The sequence below is a fragment of the Falco punctatus genome (genome assembly GCF_963210335.1).
Source record: "Falco punctatus genome assembly, chromosome: 8".
Lineage (NCBI taxonomy): Eukaryota > Metazoa > Chordata > Aves > Falconiformes > Falconidae > Falco > Falco punctatus.
In genome coordinates, this window is record NC_137588.1 from 15,213,094 (window position 1) to 15,239,376 (window position 26,283).

General features: G+C 37.9%; 1 protein-coding gene across 5 annotated transcripts in view; it reads right to left on the bottom strand.

Annotated features, from left to right (window-relative positions):
- The window catches only part of PARD3B (par-3 family cell polarity regulator beta), a 412,825-nt gene that overhangs the window by 326,727 nt on the left and 59,815 nt on the right, over window positions 1-26,283 (bottom strand). Inside the window, exon 1 of one of the 5 annotated variants that reach the window (XM_080400257.1) lies at window positions 12,333-22,752. The exons of the other annotated variants lie outside the window; for them this stretch is intronic. Coding sequence (XP_080256383.1) covers window positions 12,333-12,353 — 21 coding nt within the window. The 5' untranslated portion in view covers window positions 12,354-22,752. Of the gene's footprint in view, window positions 1-12,332; window positions 22,753-26,283 lie in introns of those variants that run through there. 5 annotated transcript variants of the gene reach the window in all.

The following is a 26,283-nucleotide window of genomic DNA, read 5'->3' on the forward strand; positions in this document are numbered from 1 at the left end:
GCTCTCAGCCAACCACAGGCATTATGTATAATCAATAACTTGCAATGATATGAGGTCAACTCATGCAGCAAAGATACTTCCAGTATGGTTCAAAAACCCACTTAACTATTCTTGTTAAGTAAGTGAACAGCCTATTTTGCTTCTAGCTCAGTCACTGGCTATTTAATTTTTTTTTTAAATAGGAAGAAGATAATAAAACATTAATTGAATGTGTCAGAAGAAGGATGTCACAAGAATCGTATCATACAGAGAGACGTTGCAGCACATGTGCTTTCAAGTAATTGCAGGATGCTGGCTCCCATCCTAAGTAATTATTACATCAGTTATCATATTCCCTATAGAGTTACGCAAATTTATTTATTTATTTGAAAGATAACTCGCCCATGGGAAAGTAATTGATGTGCAGCTACACATCAGCTGTAAGTTTTGAAAAAGAACAATGAGTTTTACTTGATTGCTTGTAAAACATGCATATTGCTGCTTTCCAAAAACGTTGCATGGAACTCTCAGGCAACTAAGGCAAAGGAGGTGGAGGCACAGAAAATCCAACTATATTGATGTCCTACAGCTACATTAAATACTTTGAAATCTCCTCTAAGTCTCTAGCTCACAAGAACACCAGCCTTCATTTTTACACTATTCTGAATGCCCTGTACCAAAGAAGCAAGGAAGCATTCAGGTAAAAAAAAAATAGTCTCAGCTGGAAGTTACGCAGAAGAGAAAAGGCAGCTAGCAGTTTGGTAAAAGGAGGTAACAGCCCACACCCTTCCCTTCTACAGAGAGAAAAAATTTATCTCCAGCTGGGATTTTCTACTGTACATAAGTAGTGAAATGCATCCAAATAGTTACACAATCGCCACATCTTTTCCTATTAAGGCAAAGAAAACACTGTGCGGTTTAACTGATTGTTGTAAACATGCAGACCTGTCACTCCCTCTGCAAACCAAAATCCCTGCTCAACATGAGTATGTGTCCAATTAAACACGCGCTGTGCCTGGCCTTTGTACACAACTGGCAGAGATCCTTCTCTAATTCATCTGGTACAGGCAACCAAGAAGCCCAGTGACCGCCACACTCCAGAGCTCAGGTTCCCTAGACTCACGAGGCACAGCAGCCTCTAGGCAGATTTCTCATCTTCCATCTTTTAAAAATTAGTAGGGAAAGCTCGTCAGCACAGAGACCCAGATCATGAGAAGTGCATTATAGTGCTATCAGGAATTCATCAATGAGAACCTACCGGTACACCTGGATACCTACCAGATGGTCTTCCCAGCCTTTTGACAAGCCAGAGATCCTTCCTTCTGGAGTGAAGCACGCACTGCAGAGAAAAACCTGTCTCCTTACCTAAAGCAACTTGGTGGATCCTTTCCAATAGATCTCTGTTCACCTGCCTCTCTTGAATGCCTTTATAAAAGATGCATTTAACCAAACTATGAAACCACAACAGAGACTTTTTTTTTAAATACATTTAACAATATGCAGTGTCAGTAAAAAGGGGATTTAACACTGCTAATGTTCAAATACCAGAAACTAGAGCCCAATAAACGTAAGGGACATCTGAGATTTTTAAAACTATATGTAATTTAATAGTTCTTATATCCCATTTTAGGATGTTTCTCAGATTCCCACCCAGTTCCTCCCTCCCACCAAAAACTGTCATAAAAGACAGAAGGGAGTCTTGTATTTAAGGAGTTGCCAGTTCTCAAAACACATTAGTGCATATCTCACAATAACTGATCTTATCTTCAAACTGCAGCTGTGGGATGCATTTTAGGAGATGAGAATTTCAGCTTTGACTTGAAGGAAGTTTGTCACTTTTTGCAACCTGGAGAAATGCTTCCAATCATGACAGTACACCCCACTGACCCACAAAATTACAAAGCAAATAAAGACACCACTTTATCCTTTTTTAAATATCATTTAAGACAAGTCAATTTCATAACCAAAAGAGGCATTCATGGCTGAACACAGAAGAGTTCAAGAGTAGATGACAGAACATTTTATAAGGATTAAGTTAATGCAGAATGACTGTCGGGACAGAGACGTATCTGTACACGCACATGCACTAGAAATACTTCAGCAAATTTCTTCCTCTCTAAAAGAAATACACAACACTAATAGCCATAGTGACAATTAAGCTTGACAGTAGGAGTATACAAAATAAAAGCTAACTAGTAATAAAGTATCATTAACTCTTCCTTTGAGCATCTTCCCAGCTTTAGACAGCACATTATCCCTACATTAATCTAGGAGTACTCACGCAGCAGTAAATCACTTTGCTGATTATCTATTTTTATCTGTTCTCTATTATTCTCTTCCATAATGGAAACAAATAGCCAATGAATAAATTCCAGTTTACTTCTTTTCTAGCCTTGGTATTAAAAGAAAAAAGACACTCAAGTGTCTTGTTAAAATGATACAATGAATTTCCTTCATCAACTATACATTAAAAGACCCCGCACACAGACACCACCCTACGCTCCAAGTCCCTACCAGCATCTCGATCGGTTTTGCTTTTTCAGACAATGCAATGACCAGCTGTGCTCCTCTAAGACATCTTGGAAAGCTGTCTGACATTATATCGCAGATTTCACTCCAGCATGAAGACAACTTGCAAAAACACAAACTTCAGTATACACAGACAGAATACGCACAAACGTATAAAATGCCAGGCTTAACGTTCCTCCTTTCTCAGCCAAGTGCCATTTAGGATATCACTAAAGATGTGAGGAAATATAGCTTTACAACATCTTACATCTCTTTGTATTTTGTGTCCAAACCACACATCTGCCCAGATTCAGCTGTTAGAAAACAGAGCAGCTGGAGCTTCCTTATCGCTCACAGGCGCTACTGCTCCAGAGGCGTTTTTTTTGCAAAGGGTGGTTGTGTGTGCACTACCAGGAGAATCATGTTAAATGGCAGCTTTTTCTCCCTCAACTCTTTAAAGTGGACTTTGAAGAAATTAATCATTTAACAATTGTGGGGGGGTGGGGGTGGAGAACGGCACGCCAAAATAAAAGCACAAGAACCCTGGTTTAGTACAGAAAGGAAACCAGAAAATATCATTACAGTGTGGATGACAAGTACGTGAAAAAGCAAAGCCTCATGGGCCTATTAAGCTAGCTTTTATACTTGAGAGATCTCAATTTTAATGACAGGAAGCTAAGAGAAAGCAAAGTAAAAGAAATTTTGGAAGACTTTTGCCCGGAAAATATATAAAATCCCTTTCAACGTTTGATGTAGCTGAAAGTTGAGGCAGTTTACAGATATTTTGTTTGTTTTTTTTTAATCTAACCTTTTAAGCACAAAAAGAGTTCATCGTGACTGTAAGGCCCAACAAAAGAGCCTGAGACTAAAATCCAAACACGTTGAAGCCCACTGCAAGCTATTAAGCAATCATCCCGTCAAAACCTCTGTACTGTAGAGCTGTACCTCTGCAAATTCTGATGACAAACTCTAGAACTCAAATTATCTACTGGTGTGTACTTGTTCTCTTTTCTAAAGAACTTATGAAAACTCCTATTTGAATTTCCCAATTTCTGTTGGTTTTAACTTGAGAGAAAATAATTTTGTAGTGTTATCAGACACCACTTCCTCTCCCTCTTTACAAACAACTAAATTACAATTTTTGGTGCAATGAAAATTACACGAGTAGAAGGTTTACAGCATGCACTCTTACACACAGATGTGAACAGGGCAGGAACAACAGAAGACAGAGTCAGCACCCACCAATTACTGCTTTCTGCTCAGATTAGAGTGCTCATTTATTATAAAGGAAAAAGGACTATAAATGTTTTTCGGAAAATACAGATCCCATTGTACATTTCTTTAATAATAACTTCCTTACAATATCCTTCCTATGACAAAAAGGCATCACAGAACCACCTTCAGTAAGGAGGAACAAGGGGTCATAAGATGAGTCTTAATGACTGTGTCAAGCTTTTGGAAAAATCAGGGGCTGAAGTCATTTACCTGTAATCACACCTGGCAAATCCTCAGACTTAAAAGACTGAAGTGCCTGAAGAATACACTGATTTCCACAAGCCCCACCACTACTCCCTCCCTTTATAAAAAATATAATATCATATTTAAGTGGTTAAATAGGGAATCTGGTGATTAACTTCAGCTAGCCATGTTCTAAGGGCTCGCCCAATCTTCTTGAGGAAGATGCACCTCTCTGAGTACTTCAAATAGTACTTTTGTCCTATTATGAAGCATACATGCACCAAGTTATATGCTTCATAATAGGACAAAAGAAACCCCAACAAAAACCAAACCACCAATATCATTGGCTATTCCAGAGCTTTAGGGAATTTAACTTTAGGGCTATTCCAGAGGCAATGAGGGAATCCACATCATCTACTTTATATATCACATTTTAAATGACACAGTTAAGATCTCTGCCTGAAGTGAGCAACCCTTCCAGTGACCCTTTCAGAGTACCTAATTTACTAGGTTTCTAACACAGGCACTTACATTCAGAAAAGCACTCGCTCTCCCATGGATGCGAACACTTGTTCCAATGAGACACCATCATAAGCTCATTTTGAAGCAGTTACTAACAGCAAATGGTGTCCACTCATTTCAGAGGTCCCAGCCTCTGCCTACAATTCAAGACATATATACTTGACAAAGTACCCTGCTGCCCTGGTTCTTACCCATGTATTTGGTCAGCCAGACAGAGCTATGACAGACTCAGCTAAAATTTCAACTAAAAATTCACAGAATCAGTACCTGAGCACAACCCAACACACCTCTGAAGCACAGAGACAGGCACATCAATCTCCAACAACATAGAAGACTGCTCAGATTTCTGACACTTCAACCACAGAAAATGCAAATTATATTTGTGTTTATGGACTTAGCTATCCACTACAAAACACCTTTCAAAACACGCTGGTATATATTGCCACACTGACATTTACAGCTGAGCTTCTTGGAGGGCTTTTGTTCACACAACAGAGAGCATGGGACTACCTGAAAGTTCTCATACATAGAAAATTGCAGTGGAGCATTGATCCATATCAAGCAAGAGAAACTTAAACACAAGTTGCACAGTGTTGTAATATAGCAACCAACCAATATACAGCAATGATGTATAACCTATAATACTCTAATATTTGAATACAGTGCTACAGAAGTTTGTCATATTTCTTCAAAGTTTTTTTAATTGTTTTAAGCTCCATTCATCATTGTAAATACTTAAAAATGTAACAGACCAAATTTAAAGGGGGATATGAAATCTGTACAACTCAAAACATCTGTAGTTCCATTAAAGAACAGAATGAAAACACGTAATAAATACTACATAATGACATAAACCAATCACTACCTACATAATATCACAAAGACCTTGATCCAAAACCAGGGAGATTGAACTGTTTTATTAGTATCAGTATAGGAAAGAGGATCCCAGAATGCTGGCTTTTGTTCAGTGCCTTGTTACCTGACGTATGCAACTAAGCATCATCTGCTCAACAATATTTCATGCCTGTAAAATATTAGTACCTTGCCACAATGCAGCAGTGTCAGAAAAATTCATTAGATACTGTATTCATGTGAAAAGTATCCAAAAATTAAGAAATACAGAAACAAGACTAGACTATCCAGAAGAGCAATTCCTATCTTCCTGAGCAACTAACAATGACAATTTAATATTCCAGATGGGCATACAGATAAGGATGTCAATGCTGATGGTCTACTGCCAGTAGACCTACTGTCAACGAGCAACTGAGCTACCTCATTCAAGATGGTCACTCCCCAAGCTGATGAGCATCACTTGGAAGAGATAAAACTTTGCACTACCATTCCCTGAGGTGCTGTCTGTTTTCTACAGATAGAAATTCTGCCTCCGGGCCTGTCAAGATAGCATCTTTTGCAATATTCAATCCACATAAATTTGGAATGCAGAAAGTATTTTTCTATTTCTTTGCAAAGGACATGCAGTCCACATTCCTGTCCCCCACAAAGTCAAAATGACAGCTAGATGGAAGGAAAATTAAAAATAAGGAGAGCTTAAGCAGTCCGCAAAATATCTAATTGATTTCAGTGGTGTTTGAAAACTTAACAAATTGTGGTGCTCACTGTCATGATTATCTGCATATCTTAACAGCTAAGGACCTGAGTAATCCAGTTAAGAGTATCCAACACAGTAATTTATTGCCATTAACTACTTTGAAGACGATCTTTATTAACTATCTTACTAATACACAGGATTCTTATTGAGGTGATAAACAAAACATTTCACATCTTATGTTATTTTCCTATATTTCATGCTTTGGCAGCACAAAGCAACAGCACAGTTATGAGAAGAGGAGGAAATAATGGAGAAAACATACGAGTTGACACACTCGGGTACTACTAAAAATTGGCTACTAGTTTTCATATACCTAAATACTTGTGTAGGACACAGGTAATTGTGTAAGCTACCCTGACCTTTGTATGATTACAAGATCTTCAGCAAATTCACCAGGTCAGCTGCATTTACAATGCATCCCAGTATCACTGACAGCCTTATGCGCAATGCCTTCATAATACCTCAGCTGTCAACTTTAATAATACCTTCAATCCCCAGAGGAGGAAATTTCAAATGAGAATCTGTGACTTTCAAGTAGGGCGCCCGTTGGCTATGGCATACTTACTTACCAGGACTTGGATAAACAGTGCCTCTTCACTTACTGAACATTTATGGGTTATAACATGTGCTTACTCATCATAATTCCTCAACAGACAAAACCAGCCCAAAGTGAAAAACAGAAACAAGAGAACTTGGAAGAAGAGTCCCTAGCACTGTACCTATTTACAGAAGATCTTATAGCTCCATCTAGCTCTGCACAATGGAAATCACTGGGACATCTAAGAAACTGCAACCTAAAACCCAAGAAATTTCAACCATCACATACACACACTGATGTGGGATAATACTAGCTGTAGATACACTAATTCTTAACAGCCACAGTTGTGATAATTTGTAAAGTTATTTAACCACTTTTGTGCATGCATACCTATTCTCCATAGTGACCATCCTCTTCTCAGCTACACAGTCTATTTAGCAGAATGACTGCACTGTCAACAGATGAAACAAAGGGGCTGTGGACTGCCTACTTTTTGACCTAAAACACCTCTCATCGCCACACTTTCACATGCATTATAGCCATAGGTTGTCACCAGAGATACATGATCAAGAATTCCACAGAGATCCCAGTGACATGGAAACAAAGAGGTGCACCTGGCCAACAACAGGCTCTGTCCTACAGCTCATGAGACACCTCTCAAAGCAGCTGCAGCCTACAACAGCAGGAAGGGATTCCAGCAGGTCCTACCATGAGGGTCACGTGGAGGGGAGGATGTAAGATTTCAATGGATACCTGCTCAATACTGTTTAAACAAAGGGGTATATACTCACTTATATCAAGCACAAACATGAATATCAGGTCATTAATCCCCTCCCTCTGTAAAAGAAGGTTAACTCTTTTATGACTAAACCATTTCACAACCTCTGTGCCTTATCTAAAGAAGTATCATTTTGACTCTGGAGTGAAAACATATGCAACACTTGAACACTTAAATGAGAATATTTACAAAATACATTCTGTCAACATTTCTCCTCAATTTATGTTGATGCTTATTTAATTAACAGCATAAATCCAACTGTTTAAGTCTTCCCATTAAAGATTCTTCAACAAGTCATCACAGTGTGTATTTGTATCAAATTTTCTTGCCACAGGGAAAACGATATCCCTTACAAATCCAGAACTCCAGTTTGAGATCAGGATAATATAACTGAGATGGGCTTGGTTAAAAAAAGGAACAGAACTCTGCTAGTTTTCAGTAGGACACGCTGGTAACTGGACTTTCCCAACTACACATCATAAAAATTCAACAGCTTCAGGGACTGTACATATACATAATTAAACCTCTTAATTTATTGATATGTATAACTTCAATTTTTTTCAAAAAGAGCAGGCTCTGCATTTTTGAACAAATCTTCATAAGGTCTCCCACTTTGCAATTGCTATTAAATCTTGGCAAAAGAGGAAGAAATGGTAACTATTAGAGAGAAGAAGCCAACCCCTTCCACGGCAATTCCTGTGATTATTTTTTTTTATTTACCAAAATGAGTTTCTACAGTATCTTGTAACTGTAAGATACTATAATTCTCTATCAGTAGCTTATTCCAACATTCCTCCCGCTCCTCCTTGTGCAACATATTGCTTTACAATCACAAAGTAGCAGCAGACAGTAACATGTTGCCAAGTTTATTTTGGAAGTTCAGTCCCTCTAAAAAGGGAAAAAATCTCCAACAGTACTTCGAATTTCACATAGAATACCCCAAATCTACAGCGTATTTTCTCATAACTGGATAAACAACCTTATATGACACCAAGTATCTCTCTATCTCCATTTGAGGAAAGGTTTTCATCACAGGTTAAACCAAAAACCGACCACTGTGCTAGAATGACGTGTACACTGTTAAGAGGAATAAACTGTTAAAAAAAAAAGTTTTTAGTACATATTAGGCTCTCTGTTTTAGAGTGCTTACAATTTGGGTATTTCTCACACTTCTGAGATGTTGTCACTAAAAGAAAAACAGTTGCTAGGCAGAAACAGTCAAGCCCAAGACAGAAGACAGAATTTTCCTTGTCTTTTCAAGGCCACCGCACAGAGTGATGTCAACCAAAGCTTCCAACAGAAAATAAGCCTGCTATTAATATCCTTATTAACCGGTGCCAGCCTTCAATATTGAAGTGCTCACTTTCTAAAAACGTAGAAATTTTTCATTGAAAAAACGCCCACCACAGTTTTCAGCATCGCAACTATTCTCTGAGGCTCATCCTGAAACAGCTTGCGGCCAGGTGCAGACAGAACCACCACCCCCAGCAGCAGATGGCCACGCTGAGATGGAAGCTCACCTGGTGGAGGTGATGCCACTTCTCGAGGCAAGAGGCTCACTGCAAAGCAGCAGCACTATCCGCCTAACTACACTGTTGTTGGGGGGGTGGTTTGTGTTGGTGTGGGCTGGTTTCTTTATTGTGTTTTTATGTAGGTGGTGTCTGGGGGTTTTTGGGTGGGAGTATTTTTTCGGTTTGTTCCTTGAGGCTTTTCTGTTTATTTTCAATAATAAAACCACACACCCCAAGAACACAACATGACAGCAGAAGCACAGACTACAGGAAAATTTCAGGATGCTGGGGAAAGGGGATCCTCTTGGGCCAACAGATCTTCGTGCCTTCTCTTCAGGCATCAGAAAAGCAAGTCTGCCTGAAAAATACTGAGAAAATAAACCTCCTTCTTGCATGGGCAATGGAAACTTTGCAAATCTCTGCACAGTGTGCTCATTAAATGTTCTCATGAAGAGGAAAACTCTTCAAGATCTAAGTTTAGCTAAGCCAAATAAAAGAAATAGAAATCTTCACAAATTCTGAGAATGAATTGACACCACTGAATCCGACTGCACTGTAAAGCCCACAACAGATGCCTGGATGAGAATTCTTGAACACCCAAGGAGTTGGTGCCTTTAATCAGCATAGACTGGGCTAAAAAACAACAGCTTGGACATCACAAGGCCACTGCCTACACGGGACCGCTTTATGTGCTACGGAAAACACACCAAAATTGTAGTGTCCCAGAGGAACTCCATAAGCACCTACTTACAGGTGATCAGTTCACTGTTGTCCCATTTTTCAGAAATTCTTAACACAGATGTGAATGATTTATTCTGCACCACCAGTCCAAGCAAAATTGAGGCAAACTAAAGATCTACTGGAAATGTAGTCTGTTTTATACCCAAAACTGTAACCTGTTGTCTAGAATAAGATACTGCTAGTAGTGCTGTTCCCAGTCACAGTACAAGGAAACAGGGAAAACTGACCTCACATTACCATTTGCACCCTTTGTAACAAAAGCAGAAAAGGAATGAAACCAAAATCTGATACTAAAAAAAATTATAATCTCTGACCATGTACCTCAGGGCCAATTACAGAAACTTCTCCCGCAAAATCTTTATAGCCCAGTTCATCCAGGTCCACACACTCAGTTGTAAGAATCTTAATGAAATAAAGTACTCTGATTAAATTTAATTTTCCAGTCATCAATACTGCAAAGATGAATACAGCTTTTCTTTTAATCTTTCATAATTAGTTCCTGAAAGACACAAAAAGCTACCTCAAGACGATCATATGCTCTCACCTTGCAGAATGAAACAAGTCCTTCCATTCTTTATCACCCTCCTTTTTTTCCGCCCCCCCCTCCTCTGGAACTCCAGAAAGACACCTACAGACTAGGCTTACAGTCTTTTTCACTTGCAGAATTCCACCTGTCTTAGCTAAGCTGCTGCTTACACCACACACAGCTGAAGGTACTAGAAAAATCCCTGAATGCTTTAAGGACTACGCGTTTCTGCTTAGCATTAGAATATTAAACATCACATATTGATTAAAATGTCAAAATTTATTCTATGTCATATCTGATATCTTAAGTTAGTTTTCTCTTATCTGTTAGCATGGAAAAAAGAACACACATCACTTGCAGTAACATAAAGTGTCAGTGTGGATCTGTTATACAGCAAAACCTAATGGGACCCAGCTAGAAGATACACAAGATAAATAAGGGGAGACATACATACAATCTTATTGTTTTCTTAATCCCAAGGAAAGTTCTTTGAAGGACAGAATCACTACCAAAAGCAATCCCTTATTTGCTAAAGCCTTCTCACACTCCAGCTGCGTTTACATTGCAAGGATCAAAACAATAGCTGCAGAGTGCAAGCCATATGAGAACCTTCCCATGCAGAAGAGATTCACAATTGGCTAATGGCATACCACTCAAAAAGCACCACAAAAGTCTTCCCCTTCCTCAACATCAGAATTGGGGATAAAAGAAAAAATAAAAATGCAACAATATCATTTAGTCCACCATCCCTTTTTTATGTGTAAATGACATTTACATTGAAGATTTAAAATATTTTCTCCTGCTTCAATTCTTTTAATTTCTGTTTCTATTCTGAGTCTTTGCAAGTCATACGCATTGCAAAAGCACAAGTTACTTGTTTCAATAAAATCAAGAAGAGCCCACATATAATAGTAGATTTATTATTTCTGAATATAGGAAGAAAAAAAAAACACAACACAAAAAACCAACCACAATGAACAGAGATGATGTTCACTGAAAACCTTCAAGTTTTTAAAGCCAAAGATCTCAAAAGAACCTATACAGTTTTAGTTTGTCAGAATTTTATTACAGAAATTAAGGACAAATATTTGACTAAAATTACTATTGAGGTTTAATGCACATTTTACCAAAACAAGTAACTTTTACTCGAGAATTAACTAGACACTGACAACACCATAAATCCTGATTCAGGCTTGGCTGTGTTAGTCTTCACATTAATCTACTTAAAATTCCTGACTTTTAAGAATGAGTAAGGGCAGCATTACAGGCTTATAACAAGGTTAAGCTTGAAAAGTTCTATTAATACCCTCCCTAAGGCTACCAGGAAATTCCTTAAAGCAAGCGCGTTTCTGGCTTTGCTGTGGATTATGCTCTGGGGTAGTTTGTTCTAGTTCACATAAGACAATGAGTTTCTCTAATGTCTGCATCAGCAGCCCATCTCCTTTTGGGGCTCATCGGCTGAGATGCTTGCTCATCAGGAGTCACAGAATAAGTTAACAGTAAAATGTGGAATTCTGCCATGCTCACTCTTCATATCCCCCACATAAATTAAGTTTTAACTGACTGTCAAGCATCTGATTCATTTGTGAGGAGTAACAGCTTTATCTGTCTACATTCCAGGCACTCAAAAGCATAACTGAAGCCCTTAGAAAAAAAAGTGGTAATCTGTTGTAATGTATCCATGATAACTGTGTCTACAGACAGTTAATGCACTAACGCATTTCCAGAGTCTAAAAGGGTAGAAGCAAGATCAGGTTCATCTTCCTTAACCATCTTTCGCATTTCTTTCTTTAATGCTTCTTCCATACGGTGACATCTGGAATTTAATCAAACAAGTCTGTATACATGCCCCAAACTCTAAATGAACCTGAAAACTAACGTACAAGTTTACTGCTACATAAAACTAAGCATAACTTTCTTTTTAATTGCTTAGGTCACTGCCTGAATTTAGAGTTACTGAAAAACAGTTCCAAAATAATTTATTTCAGTAGGGTTATCGGCAAAGTTCAGAGCAACCATGGAATGATCTCAAAAGCCTCTAAATGAAACAACCAAGCACAAGCTTAACAGCCCGTTGTCTCAGCTAGACTGTGGAGACACCTCAGTGAGCAATTCAATAGCTATTTGAAGAAGTCCAGTTTAGTGAACCCATGATTACTGACCGTCTTGCCTTGTTCTGCCATCCAGAGAGGATGTCTGCAGCCATTTCAAACACAGGAATGGTCACCGAAGCACTGTGAAGGAGATAAACTGGTGTGCACGAGTTTCTGCTAAGTGATGTTTCTGAAGTTCAGCTGAACAGGTCCCTGCACTCAGGGACAGCAGGCAGCTTTCAGTCACACACCTGGTATGACAAGTAACCTGGGGGAGAGGGAGGTTGGGGGTTGTTGTTTTGGGTTTGTTTGGTTTCATTTTTTTAAACAAACACTGCATCTGTGACTTCTCCTGCCTAATTGGTTAGGTCTATCTTACATTAAAGAATCTGGGTTTGTGAGATAGCCCATTTGATCAAAAAACTGATCAACTATTAGTCATTCAACTAATACAATATACTTTTCCACTTCTTTTTTGTAGGACTAAAATCATGCTGGCACTGTGCTAAAAAAGGGCCATATTTCTTTGTTCTGAAAAGCAATAATATAATGATGATATAAGAATTGTGTTCCTCATACAATGAACTTGCTGCTGGAGACTACTGGCCTTAATTACTTAGTTGTGTAGACTCCCTAAAAAGCGTTCAATTTGCCCATGGAAACCCATTTCAAAACATTTTTGCACCAGGGCTATTAAGATATATATATGTCACAAGCTATCTTTAGAGACACTGAAGTTATACTAAATTTATACAGGAGATGAAATATTTTGCAGTTGTCTTACTATTTCAAAGTCCATTTTTTCCAATCAGAAACCTAACTGCAACTAAAGGGGAAATTTTCCATGCTGAAACATGGTCTAAATACGCTGATTAAGTTCTGCTCCTCTTCTTCCTTAGTAAATGCAGTATTAATCTATGTGTGTTTGAAATGTATTACAGTTGCCCAAGAATTCACTAATTGTAGACAATGCGTGGGTGATTTATAACCCAATCAAAAATAGTCATTAGGAGTTGTATATATCCACTAGTTCGTAATGTTAAGTGTGTCAAGAAAGTATCAACATCCCCAAAGCATACACTGAAATATAAAATACATTTTAGTAGTATGTATGTATATATATCTATATCTTTCTGTTAAAAGGAACATACTCCTAATCTTTCTTCTACTTTTTTTTTTATTATTATTCAAAGTTCATATTTTCTTCCTGGAACAGCAACAGGGAGAACACTTCTTCAGATGTTTTAAGTGGTGATTACTTCCATAATATTTCTATCTATAGGGATTTTGGAAATTCCATTCAATTTAAGACATGTCCAGGTCGTTACCATTCATTTCTCATTCAACACCACTTTTTCTTTTTTCCCCAAATGTACCTTCCACAGTTAAGCAGTTGATTAAATGATCTTAACCAAACTAAAATTCTTACAGCGTGTCTGTTCTACCAGGGAGCAGTTACACAGAACACACCGCAAGAAAGCATCTCCAATATCCCTTTAAGCTAAATGTATGTTCTACAGTTAATAACAAAAATTATTAATACTTCCCATGGGCAGGCAGGTGTTCAGCTGCCCCCAGGGAAGCAGGGCTCCATCATGCATAACCGTTACTCGTGGAGACAAACAGCATAATGTCAGATGATGTCCCCCCTTCCTCCTCCTTCCCCCAGTTTATATACTGAGCATGATGTCCCATGGTATGGAATATCCCTTTGGCTAGTTCAGGTCACCTGTCCTGGCTGTGTCCCCTCCCAATTTCTTGTGCCACTCCAGCCCTCTCGCTGGCAGGGCCCAAGAACCCAAAAAGTCCTTGATTTAGTATAAGCATCACCCAGCAACAACTGAAAACATCAGTGTCCTGTTAACATTGTTCTCACATCACAGCCAAAACACGGCGCTGCACCAGCTACTAAGAAAGTTAACTCCATCCCAGCTGAAACTAGGACACCTTAACTCTGTTTTTTAAAGTAATACTTGTGAGACTTACATGCTTCACTTAGATTCATCCAGGATGTTCACACCACAATTAACTATATGCACAATTTATTTAAGTTAGCACTTAAAAAAGGACACAATTAGAGCTTTTATACAATTAAGAATTAGGATTCTCTAGGGGACTGTCTGTCTGCAAAATTACTACTTGTCCCTGCTAAATTAAGGCACAAGCCAAAGGCAAACTGCCTTTGCCTTCTGGGAAACGTAGGGATCCCCAGAAATTCTCTGCTTAAAGTCAATTGTCATTCATTAATTCCTTATGCCTGAAGAGAGGTTCTGCTCCAGGTTCACCTTTCTCTCTTCTGCTCGTAACATTCTTTGATGACAAGTTAGTTCTCAAGATTTCAGTTTTAATAACAATGTGTGTGGGTCAGAATGCTACAAAGATTTGCCAGGTTGAAACAAATTCATATTTGAAGTGACTTTATAGCACTTTAGTTCCTATCTCACAAACTGTGTGTAGCACCTTCTGCAGTAAAGCTCTTTTGCTTATTCTTTTTAATAATTGCAATTATAAAAATTAATAAACCAGTTTTAGTGAAGCTTTGCACAACTGAATACAAATACTATGTAAACTGTAAGGACAGTGATGTCAACTAAAAGCAGCACTAATGCCAGAGAAGAGACCCTGGCTTTAAGTTTCAGAGTCAGTTCAACAGAATGCACAGGAGTTTACTGCTTCCATGCAGTTGCAATGTTGAGTTCTGTGTTCTCCTTCATTGTTGCCAGCTTATTATTTTTATAACCACTCTGGTTTATCACAGGTTGGAAGAACAAAGAAACCTAGTTCAGGTTCACTGTCTACTGAACTGTGTTGCTGTCCAACTGTCAAAAAGCATGTCAAATGTGGTGGAAGAGAGAAAGCACACCAGGAACATTTACATACGAGCAACTGATCTGAAATTCCCAATTAATTTCACACACAAATCCTCTTATTCAAAGTCAACCTAACCAAAAGCTGTTTCAAGACTGAGCTTATAGTGCTACATTTTAAGATTGCAGGTTCTATTCCAACAGTAAGAATGAACCAAATAATTTCTTAATTTCTCTCTTTCGTGTGACTATATGGTACAAATAACAGGGATCACTTGGCGATAAAGCCTCTATGGAAACATACTTTCTCTTCATGACCCAAGATCACAAAAGCCATCGCCATCCTACCAATAACTTCTCTTTTTGACTTGCAAGTGGAGTTCAGAGTTGGAAAATGAGATGGAGAAAGGTATTTGAAAGGTGCTGGAACATATCTTGTTTCACTAGCACCGCAGCATCACATTTTATTAAGTCAAATAACTGTACTTTTTAAGTTCCATCTTAAAATCCAGTTAACACTGACATACACTTCTAATTTGCACTGAGTAGATCTGAATTATATACAGGACATTTTAGAAGCTGTAGGGTGATTATATCAGGCTAAAAGCATAATTACAGGTATATAAGAAAAATCGTAATGCTGCTCAAAAGCTTGCCTCAACTTTTTAACCCGACTTGCCTTCACAGCAATTCAGCAGCTCAGGCCTTCAGCATGTGCTGCAAAGGGACAGCGTGCTGAATGAACTGCTCCCAAGCCAAGGCACCAGGACTTACTATACACAGTCCCAGGGGACCCTGCTACGCCAGCTGTCCCTGAGCCAGCCTTCTGTCTGGTTTCACACAGAAGTAATAGTAAGAAACTCCCCCACATCCACACACACAACACTGTTCCGAGCCATGAATCTCAAAAGCAAAATCCTCTATGAGAATATTGCTTCTCTTTAACCAACTATACAGTTAATATTGAACCAATAATGTTAGAATTTTTTCTTGAGACCTAAATGTGTAGGAGTCCTTCTTGAAGAGTTTTAAGAATCTTTATTAAATCTTCAATTACTTTAAAAAAAAAAATCTGTAATATACAGCATCCAATATTGCTTCTTTTAGATCTGCACATATTATTATTTTTTGAGTATTTGCTTGTCCCGGCTAAAAAGGGAATTTCACTCTACTAATCTAAAACTCATCCTGATGAGTTCAATCACTAGATTCAGTCACTGAAGAGCACTTTTTCACAGCCTCACTACTGCTGGAGATCCTCAATACTCTACTGTACACAGTCCAGAATTTAGCCAGAGGAAAAAGCACCGAAACAGGCAGAAAGTCATGGCACACAACTAAGGTTTAATCACTTCATGTCACGACCTGTTGTACGCAGGTCACTAACCTGGCCTCACCTTCCCATGTGTAAAACAAGAACAGTAGTGTCTACTACTGGAAAGTGTCTTGAGCACTCTTACTTGCAAGCTTCTAATATGTCTTGTCACCATCTTATTTTTCAACATTTCTATTGTTCTAGCATGGTCGGTACTTCCCCACACAAGAACAGCAAAGGCTTATCCTGAGGATTTTGTTTGTTTTACTTTTTGGACAGTCTAGAACTAAAAGTAGCATCAAACCAAGTAGCCTGTACATTAGCATTGCTCCATTACCCAAGTAAATCCCAATATCGTATTACTGTGTTACCCTCACATATACAACAACAAAAGCATTTCTTTGAAAGCAAGGATTTATTAATTTGGTGAAAAGTTACTCCCTCATATCAATCAAATTAATAACAAGAGTAAAAAAGCAGCCTTTAGTGTTGCATTCTTCACCTGATCTTGAGAAAAAAAAAAAAAAAGCTGGATTTCTTTTTTTTTTAATCTTCCATCAGAAATCCATCATACAATTTTGCTTGTATAAAATAATAATAAATAAATATTTTATGAACTAATAAAATATAAATAAATATAAAATAAAAATAAAAATAATTTTAAAAGAGCTGTCAATAAACTGCACTCTCTCAGGCATTATGATTCAATTCTGTTTAGGAGAATACCACATCAGGTTTTTTAAAGAAAAAAAAAAAAAAAAAAGGCAGAACAACTAGATCTACTTCTAATTCTACTGCACATAAATCAGACAGATACAGGCTTTCAGGCCTCTTCTTTCTCTGCTGACATTGTCACCATATTTAAAAATAAAGCAGAGGTTCCAACTCCTGTTTTACAACTCTAGAGACTAAGTTTAAAAGACCATAAGAAAAATAAATGCTCTATTATTTACATTTCTGAATTATGATGATCGTGGCAAGGAACCTGTCGGCAACCCTCACAATATACCGTAAAACTTTTTGAAGTAATAATTTCTAACTATTTCCAGTCTTCACAATGAGTTATTCAGATATTAAATTTCCTATGAAATTAACATGACCTCTGGAGATGCAGCATCCTAAATTATATTACTTATTTAAATTCCATATACCTCACCATGCTTTATGCATTATTCCTAACAACTTCAGAATACTAGGAAGTTAATTTCTAAAATTACTCTTTTATTATTAATGTTGCTCCACTAAAATCAAAGAAATTTAAGTGGAAATAAGGTTCTCTGTACAACCTTCTAACTATGAGCACATTATACCTCAAAGTAAATCTAAGGCTCGTTCTTTTACTTTACCAAGTCTGGCAGCCTTTGAAAGGCAGAAGAGGACTGCCCGTCTGAAGCCAGGTGGTATCAGGCAGGTAACTCCAAGGAATTCTGTTACAGCAAACGGAAGCCATGGTCAATCACATTCCCTCAGATCTGCTAGAAAGTTAAGAGCTCACCTATGGAAGCCTGGCTTCATATTCACGCAGTATCTTCAGAAATCTATTTGTATCAAAGAAAGTATTAACTCCCAGTTAGCCTCCCAAAATAAAAAAAAAAAACACACAACCCCAAAACCTCCCAAAAATATCAAGAGAAGTATCACCTCTCCTCCTCCTAAGTATTCATACAAACATGGGCAAAATTCATTAAGTACAGCTAACATTACCGAAACCAGCCACGATACTACCACTGGCTGTCCGCACCGGTGGACTTGGCAGTCTGGGGTTAATGGTTGGACTTCATCATCTTAAAGGTCTTTTCCAACCTACACGATTCTACGATTCTATGAAATTGCATGTGCACATTGAGGCTGCTGCTAGTATTTGGAGGCATCCTGCTGCTACAACAGAGCTGTTAAACCTGCTTCAATTTCCCAGCATAACGCCATCAGATCCTAAGATCATCCATATTGAAAATACCCAATTCTGAACAAACCTTCCAAGCAGAAGCATCAGAGTGAAATCTAGTGAGCAAAAGCTAAAACGAGATAACGAATTCAGGAGCGACAAGAACTGCAGGCTCAAGTGTGCTCTCATTGAAATAAATGTGGCTTAGCTCACACTTAATGCTGTGCAAATATGTCTGCTGGATTAAGACTGAAGTTTAGAATTTGAGGAAGTTTTAGAATGAGTTTGAAAGCTGCTAACAAACACGCAAGATTAAGTAAATCTTAGCCAAATAGCACTTCACAATTCAGCTTTGGACTGCTTGTTATAATTGTCTGTTCTGTGTAGCACAAGCAATTAGCTAACCCAAAAATTCATGTAATTGCTTCAGTAAGATGTTCAAGGTACATTCATAAACACAAATAAATGTAATAGAAATGACTTCCTGATCTTTCATTTCTTTTGAAAGTACAACTGATATATTTTGAGATCAGGGTTTACTTTCTACTTGCCAAGCTTGACACATCCGTAACAAGCCTTAACCCAATTAGCTGGAAACTGATTTAGCTATTTAACATATGGGTGAAAACCAAAAAAACAACCTTTGCAGGTAATGAACATGACACAGAGGAGGGATCTCACCAAAACATCCACTATTTAAATTTATTTACTCCCTCAGGTAACAGTAAAGGACTTACCCACCAGCACTCCAATCCAATTGCTTCCTGTGCAGCACTGCTGGTCTTTACAAATCAATTTTTATCACTCACTGAGTCTTAACTCATGCTCTTCACTGAAGCTTTTAATTCAATGCTAGAGTTAACTGAACTCGAGGGAGTGGAGCAGCAGGGGAAGGGACAAGTATCACTGGTAAAGCACCAGTTTACTTACCAGTAGAAGAAATAGAAAGAGCTTGTAACACAACAAACTTCACTGGTATTCTAAAAACCTATTTCCTTTGTGTTCTCCCTGCACTTCACACACACACACACGGAAGGTACGTACAACTGAATTCTGACAGATTGCAAAGCTTTCCTAGCAACTACAAAAAGTGCTATTTTATTTTTCCTCATTCAGCTTTTCCACCTTTGTCCTTGGGGCAGTATCCTTTGAGGTAACATAGTACAGCATAAAAACACATATTCTTGGCAATTAAAACTCACGATATTTTAATGCTACAGATTGGAATGCAGGACATGCTATTCAACTCTCGAAGAAAATCTGGAATGGGCTAAAAAAAAATAAAATCCTGCACTGCAATAGTGAATTTGTTGGTGGCACAAAAATCTACCAATTCCGGGTACACAGAAATTGTCCTATGACAAAAAGAAGCTTAAACTGTGAAGCCAAGACATCACACTCCTGGTACGAGTAGATAACATGTGCTATCTGGCCTTCCAGTTTGAGAACACTTAATAATACTGCTTCAAAAAGCTTTTGTTACAGAGATGAGATACACACGAGATTCATGACCAGGATCCTGAACTGGAAAAAGTACAGACCGATGAGATAACCCCAAGTGCTACTTTTTTTAACATTACTTTAATGGATTTCATATTTTGATAGAGAAAAATGTGACAATTAGACACCAATATGCAAAAAAACCCAACCATCAGCAATGAGGAGGACAACTAGGAGTGCTTGCAAGCTACTGTTTTGACAGGAGCTGCTGATGTAAAATACATCACACCCTTGCTAACTTGGACATCCTGTAGGACATCAACCAACCAGGATCTTCAGCACTGCACTCCTAGGAAACCAGAGTGTGTAGTAGCTGGAAACAAAGCACAAAAGCAGCCTCAAATGTTACAAAAGCTTAAGACTCCTCCTTTCTCCCTCCCCCACTCCCTTTTTTTTTTTCCTCCTTCCCCCCAAGATTTTTCAGAAAAATAATATCCTTTTGATACCTGCATTTGCAAACTCCTCAGCCACAGTTTAAAGCAACCACAGTTGACAATCACCTGTGAATTCTCCACATGCTCTGATCCAGCAGAACACAAGTTAGTCCTGCTCTGGAAGCCCACAGGCACAGCAAGGGATAATGGGCTTTACAGGGAACACCACACACGCAGAGGGGTATTAGGAAGAAAGTTAGTGGAGCCCTCAACAGCTGGAAATGAAGACACACCAGCTCCTCACATGCTGTCAGAGATACACAGCCATAACCTGACACTCACTGACGTTACCAGGAAGAAGCAAACAAGCTGCTGTTGTAGAGAAGAACTATAAAGGCAATTACAACTATGTAAAAATAATTGTATTAATAGAGGAGGAATCTACAAACTGAATATTGTCTCTACAATGGTAAAGTAAAAAAATCCCAAATCAGGATCCAAAGACATCAAACAGAAAACAAACAAAAAGTTTCTACATGTAACATAGTGTCCTGCATTTGCCATATCTGAACTTCTACAACCCCCTCCCCATGCTAAACTTCGGGAGTGACTGAATTTCAATTGATTTCATTTCATATTGTGATCACAGAACCATAGAAGTCACTGGCAAAAAACAGCGGATATCTGGAAACTCGCATCTCCATTACAGATGTTTTCATAGCAGAACCTATAGCCTGTTAACACCGAACAAGGCTGAACAAGGCCAGCCTGGTGACTGCTAATACACAAAAGAATGTAGTTTAAAGATAGACACTTCTTTCTTTTAAACTGATTTTACAAACTAGTTCTCCATAGAAGAGCAAGGTCCTTTCATCTACTAAAGCAGATACCTCTAAGATCAGTCTTAATAGCTACTTGTGTTTCAATAACCAATTACAGAGAGAAGCCAAAGAACAGTGCACTAAAAGATCAACAGACTCCTTCAAAATTCTAGAAGGATGTATTAAAACCCGGTGGGGGTGGCGATGGGGATAATCCAACATTGCCTATAGTGCCCTGTCATATTAGATTTTTCTCTTAAGATGTAAGAGTATTACAGTGAAATTGCCTACAACGGAACAAAAATATGGGTGAATATTCAAAGATTTCAAGTAATGTTGAAGGAGTACCTTAGACACACTACAGAAGAATATACTCACAGACAGTATGAAGCTACAAAAAAGCTTTAAAAACTAAAATGTACCATTTGTCAAATTGACAGCCTAAAGCAGCTCACTTGCAATGACTGATGCATATTACATAAAAAGCCAGAATATTAAAGACTAGCAAAAAGCCAAACAATAAATTACAATGTATCTGTACATCATTCTTTTGCCCTTTTATCAAAGTGTACTATCTGTTATGCTTTCTCCCTACCCCTTACAACATTTTAGAGATAACATCTGCACATGTTAAGGACTAACCAAATGATTAACTACAACTGTGAAGGGGGGCGGGGGGGAGACAAGAAACTGGTATTTCATTTCCTAACCCAACCCAACAGTATTTTGCTCCTCTGTGAAAGGATGTGTTCAAGGAATTGGACAAAGCAGTTACAAACATCACATTTTATATATCCTAGCTACAATATTGAACGTATTGGGGTCTGATGACAATTTATTGGTAAAATGACACCTTTGAGTTAAGGTTATGTATTTAAAGTCCATAAACATTAGTAATATTTAAAAACTAGTAGTAGCAAGTACTTCATATGAACTTAATTAAAAGGAACATAGTGGGAAAGAGCACTGACTTGCAACCGAGAAGGCAAGAGCTGAGCTGGTTTCTTCTAAGATCAGTAAGTGCTCAAAGGTAACGGAGAAGGAAAGAAAAGCCCACAAAGTCTTACCAGATATTCCAGGTTACATTTATAACAGACAATCACAACTTTTTTCCAAGTATTCCTTAGTTTCTATGCTGCTGCTTTGCCTGTGAGTTGAAGACACATGTGAAATTGGCTACAAGGAAAACATGCCGCTAGTAAGGCTGACTCCAACCAGCTATTAGAATGAACCCATTCTTATGCTGATTATAGGCTTATTTGGTCAACATGACATAAATCTCCTAAACTTTTTAAAGTAGTAATAATATTCTCAGCAATAATTTCAGAATTAATTGAAAATAAGAGTTAAGTTCCTTTTGGAAAATTATTTAGAAAACTTTAGAGCTAGAAAATTTCCTTGCCTCAAGATTCATGTGTTCTTACACGCTGCAGGATTTATCTTCACTTTCATTGGGGAAAGTCACATCGCCTCTGTCCCAAAAACGCTGTAAAACTGAATGCCAGATTGCAGATTTCTGGTTTTACTGTAAGTGAAAACCACATGCATTTCTAAACTCTGTTGCTAACAGGCTAGATGCAAGACTTCTAACTGGGGTATTTTGGGGGGTGGGAGACAGGACAACACACAGCGCACCAGTGCTGCTGGTTTGTTTTAAACACCTCTTTCACCTGACTACTACACTCCCTGTTTACTCCTCAGCCTCCGCGCTGCTCTTTGCTCTGCATTCTTCATGAAATCTCAATATTGAGACCTGCCAGGTCTGCCTGAATAACCGGGGGGGGGGGGGGGGCTGGGGCGAGGGGTGGTGAAAAGTCTGCTGTCTAAACTGGAAAGGTCTTTATCAAAACCCATCCAAGTTCTTGACAATGTAGTATTTAGTAATTACTTAAATTACTCCATACTGACTTGTCAGTATTTTTATGCCCATACTTACATAACATATATTAGACTACAATTAAAATTTTAGTCATATTTTTAAATGTTAGGGTGGATTGTACTTTAAACATTAAACTATATGAACTGGGATACAGGCCCACCCAGACATCCTCCCCCTTTCTTCACACTGTAGATTTACTTCAAGGAGAAATTTTTTTTACATGCAGAACATTAATACCAGGGAACTGCTTTTATTTAAATAGCAAGTAAGTATGACCCTGAATTCATTTTGTCTCAGGCAAAAATGTCACTGGACACAAAAATTGTATGAAAGTCCAATTCATTAGTAATACAACTGCTGGTTACTGCTTACTTTACTGTGAAAATGTGAAAAAGTATTAAACCCAGTATGCCCTTCTTCCACAACTAAAGGGCTAGTTAAGGCTTCAGAGAAAGCTTGAAATAAGCATCATAGGTCATGTGGCCTTTAAGTATTGCCTGATTTGTCTTCTTAAGGCAATACTTTGCTCCTTTTTTTCCCTTATTTTTTTTTTTTAAATAAACTACACAGAATAGGAAGAAACTCACTGTAATTATGAAGTGTCCAGAGAGCTTGTATCCTCCCAGAAAAAGCATACCACTATCTCCTTCTTTGTAAAAACAGCAGTCCTGATAAGACTCCAGCTATTTATGGGACCATCCCAAAATCCTTACTTTGGCCAGTCCTTACCTGCAGGCTACATAGTGATCAGCTATAGTTACATATGCAATGCAATGAAATCCAACGTCCTCACTGAAAGAAAGAAGCCATCATTTTTTGTTAGTTTTCAGAAATTCAGAAGGCTTAAAAACAGATTAGTACTTCTACCGTAATTTCTATAACTGATGAGCATAAAAAAAGACAGCTACAAAGTACCCTTAGAGGTATAAATTGGCAGGTACAAACTGAATATTCTCTTACAAAGATCAGGACTTGGATTACCTCTAAGAGACCCTGCTTGGCTGTGCCAGTGGCTGCATAGATGGACTGACAACACAGTAGACAGTATGAAGGTGGAAAGCCACTTGCTCAAGTTGCCATTCAGGGTAGGGGGAAATCAAGGAAGCTACAAAGGTTGCAAAAGAAACATTTTTAAAGCTTTTCTATATTCAAGATATACTACAAAATGCGCTTCCTTCTACCACGAGTTTTTGAAGAACATTGCATGACCATATGATAAAACTCAAAGCACAGGTCACACTTACATAATGCAGTTTAAACAAACCAAAGTCCTTAAAAATGTTTACTGTTTTCTTTTACTTTTTTTAAAATACAGGCACAATAACATCTGAAATTATATACTGAAACACTTGAAAAGTATCTGACCATGAAGTCTGCTGAAATTGCAAAAAAATGGGTCATTCTCAAGTAAAAATTATCTCATCAATATCCTGAATCTGATCTGGTAAGTCATATGAAACTGATGATGCCAAATAAAAGCCACATGCAGCAAAGTCTATTTTATTATATTCTCAAGCTAAGACACACACCTACTTTAACCAGAGGAAATTCCATTGTCCCTAGAGGTACCTGTACACAACTGCTTACCATGCATCCTGTTATGCAAAACTCAAATGCATGCAATTGGGCACAACATTTTACAGTGAGGAGAAACATTAACATCAGGCAGAACTGTCTTTATCCTCTCCCAAGATGTAAAAAAAGTAAATTCTCACCTACATGTCAATTCTACACATCAAAATGTATACACCATAGAACAGTTTTATAACAGTTTAAAAACATGCATGGAATTTCGTTTGCACAAACAAGCGTTTAGAAACTTCATTTCCTGCACAATGAACACTTACTAAATTTCCCCATCCTGTGCTTATTTGAACTACACAGAGAAGCCTGAAAAAAAAAAATCCAAGACACCATTAATGTCAGATTGCTTGCATTATTTCTAGACACAGTAACATCTCAACAACAGTAAGCATGGATCATTGCTTCGTTCATGTTTATTAAAGTCCTACAGAACTACTTCTTTAAAGTTTTGTTTATTTCCATGAAATAAATAACCACTTAAGATAGTTACTAGCAAAACTAATGACCCAAATATACAGAAAATGAAAGCTATAAAGAACTGAAAATTGCACCAAAACCCAGCAAGTATGAAATCCATCCTCTTAAACTTCATTAAAGCATATACACGTTGTCAAGACTGCTTGTGTAAGGTTTTTTTCCATTAACCTAGAAACTTTCCTCCTTCAAGTGAATGATACTGGCTTTCTCACCACTGTATCAGTGCCTCTTCATGCCTACAGTTTTTACTACTTGAAACCAAGTCTCTTTATTGTTCAGACCTGAATGTCTGTGCTACACTCCAATCAAGTGAACTAAGTTTCACTGAGTGCTTGAGCATGTCCAGAGAAGGGCAACGAAGCTGGTGAAGGGTCTAGAGAACAAGTCCAATGAGAAGCAGCTGAGGGAACTGGGGGGGTTAGCCTAGAGAAAGGGAGGCTGAGGGGAGACCTTATCACTCTCTACAACTACCTGCAAGGAATTTGTAAACAGGAGTCTGTCAGTCTCTTCTCCCAAGTAACAAGCAGTAAACAAGAGGGAATAGCCTCAAGTTGCACCAGGGGAGGTTTAGATGGGGTATTAGGAAAGATTTCTTCACTGAAAGGGTGGTCAAGCATTAGAACAGGGCAGGAGTCACATTCCTGGAGGTATTTAAAAGATGTGGCACTTGGTTTAGTGGTGGACTTGGCAGTGCTAGGTTGTCAGTTGGACTTTATGATCTTAAAGGTCTTTTCCAAGCTAAATGGTTCTATGATCATTTCCAGTCTCATTCCAAAGCACAATTGTCTGCATCACACATCTGCATTTAATACAACACAACTCGAGGACAGAGTCTGAGCAGTAGAGTACTTTATTAGAAGGAATAACAGAACTACATTAAGAAGCCAATACAAGCACTTCTGCATCTCATCAGTATAATTAAATTCTTACAGCTACACAAACAAATCAATAAACCACCTCTGTCACACAAAAAAAAAAGTGCTGGCTACATAAGTTATATACTGTAGAAATTCTGAGAGAAATAGCACATGGGGAAAATGGTAAATTCAACATGAAGTCAGAAATATGGAATGGAAGAATTACTAACTTGTGAGAAATAGGCCATTTTCACACAACGTAAAAAAATTCTTAACAGCATTTTTAACTTACTTCCAACAGATAATTATACAATCTATGTAAAATGTTTAAGCCAGTTCTACATCTGTTCAGTAATGAAACTTTTCTCTAACAATACTTATTTTTCCACAAACTGTAACTTACATGGACATAAAGCTACTCATGACATTGTTTATGACAACTACCTATTTAAACAGTTGAGTTTTTCTTAATAGACTATAAAATTATTTTTTCGGAAGTCCAAGAATTAATTGGACTGCTA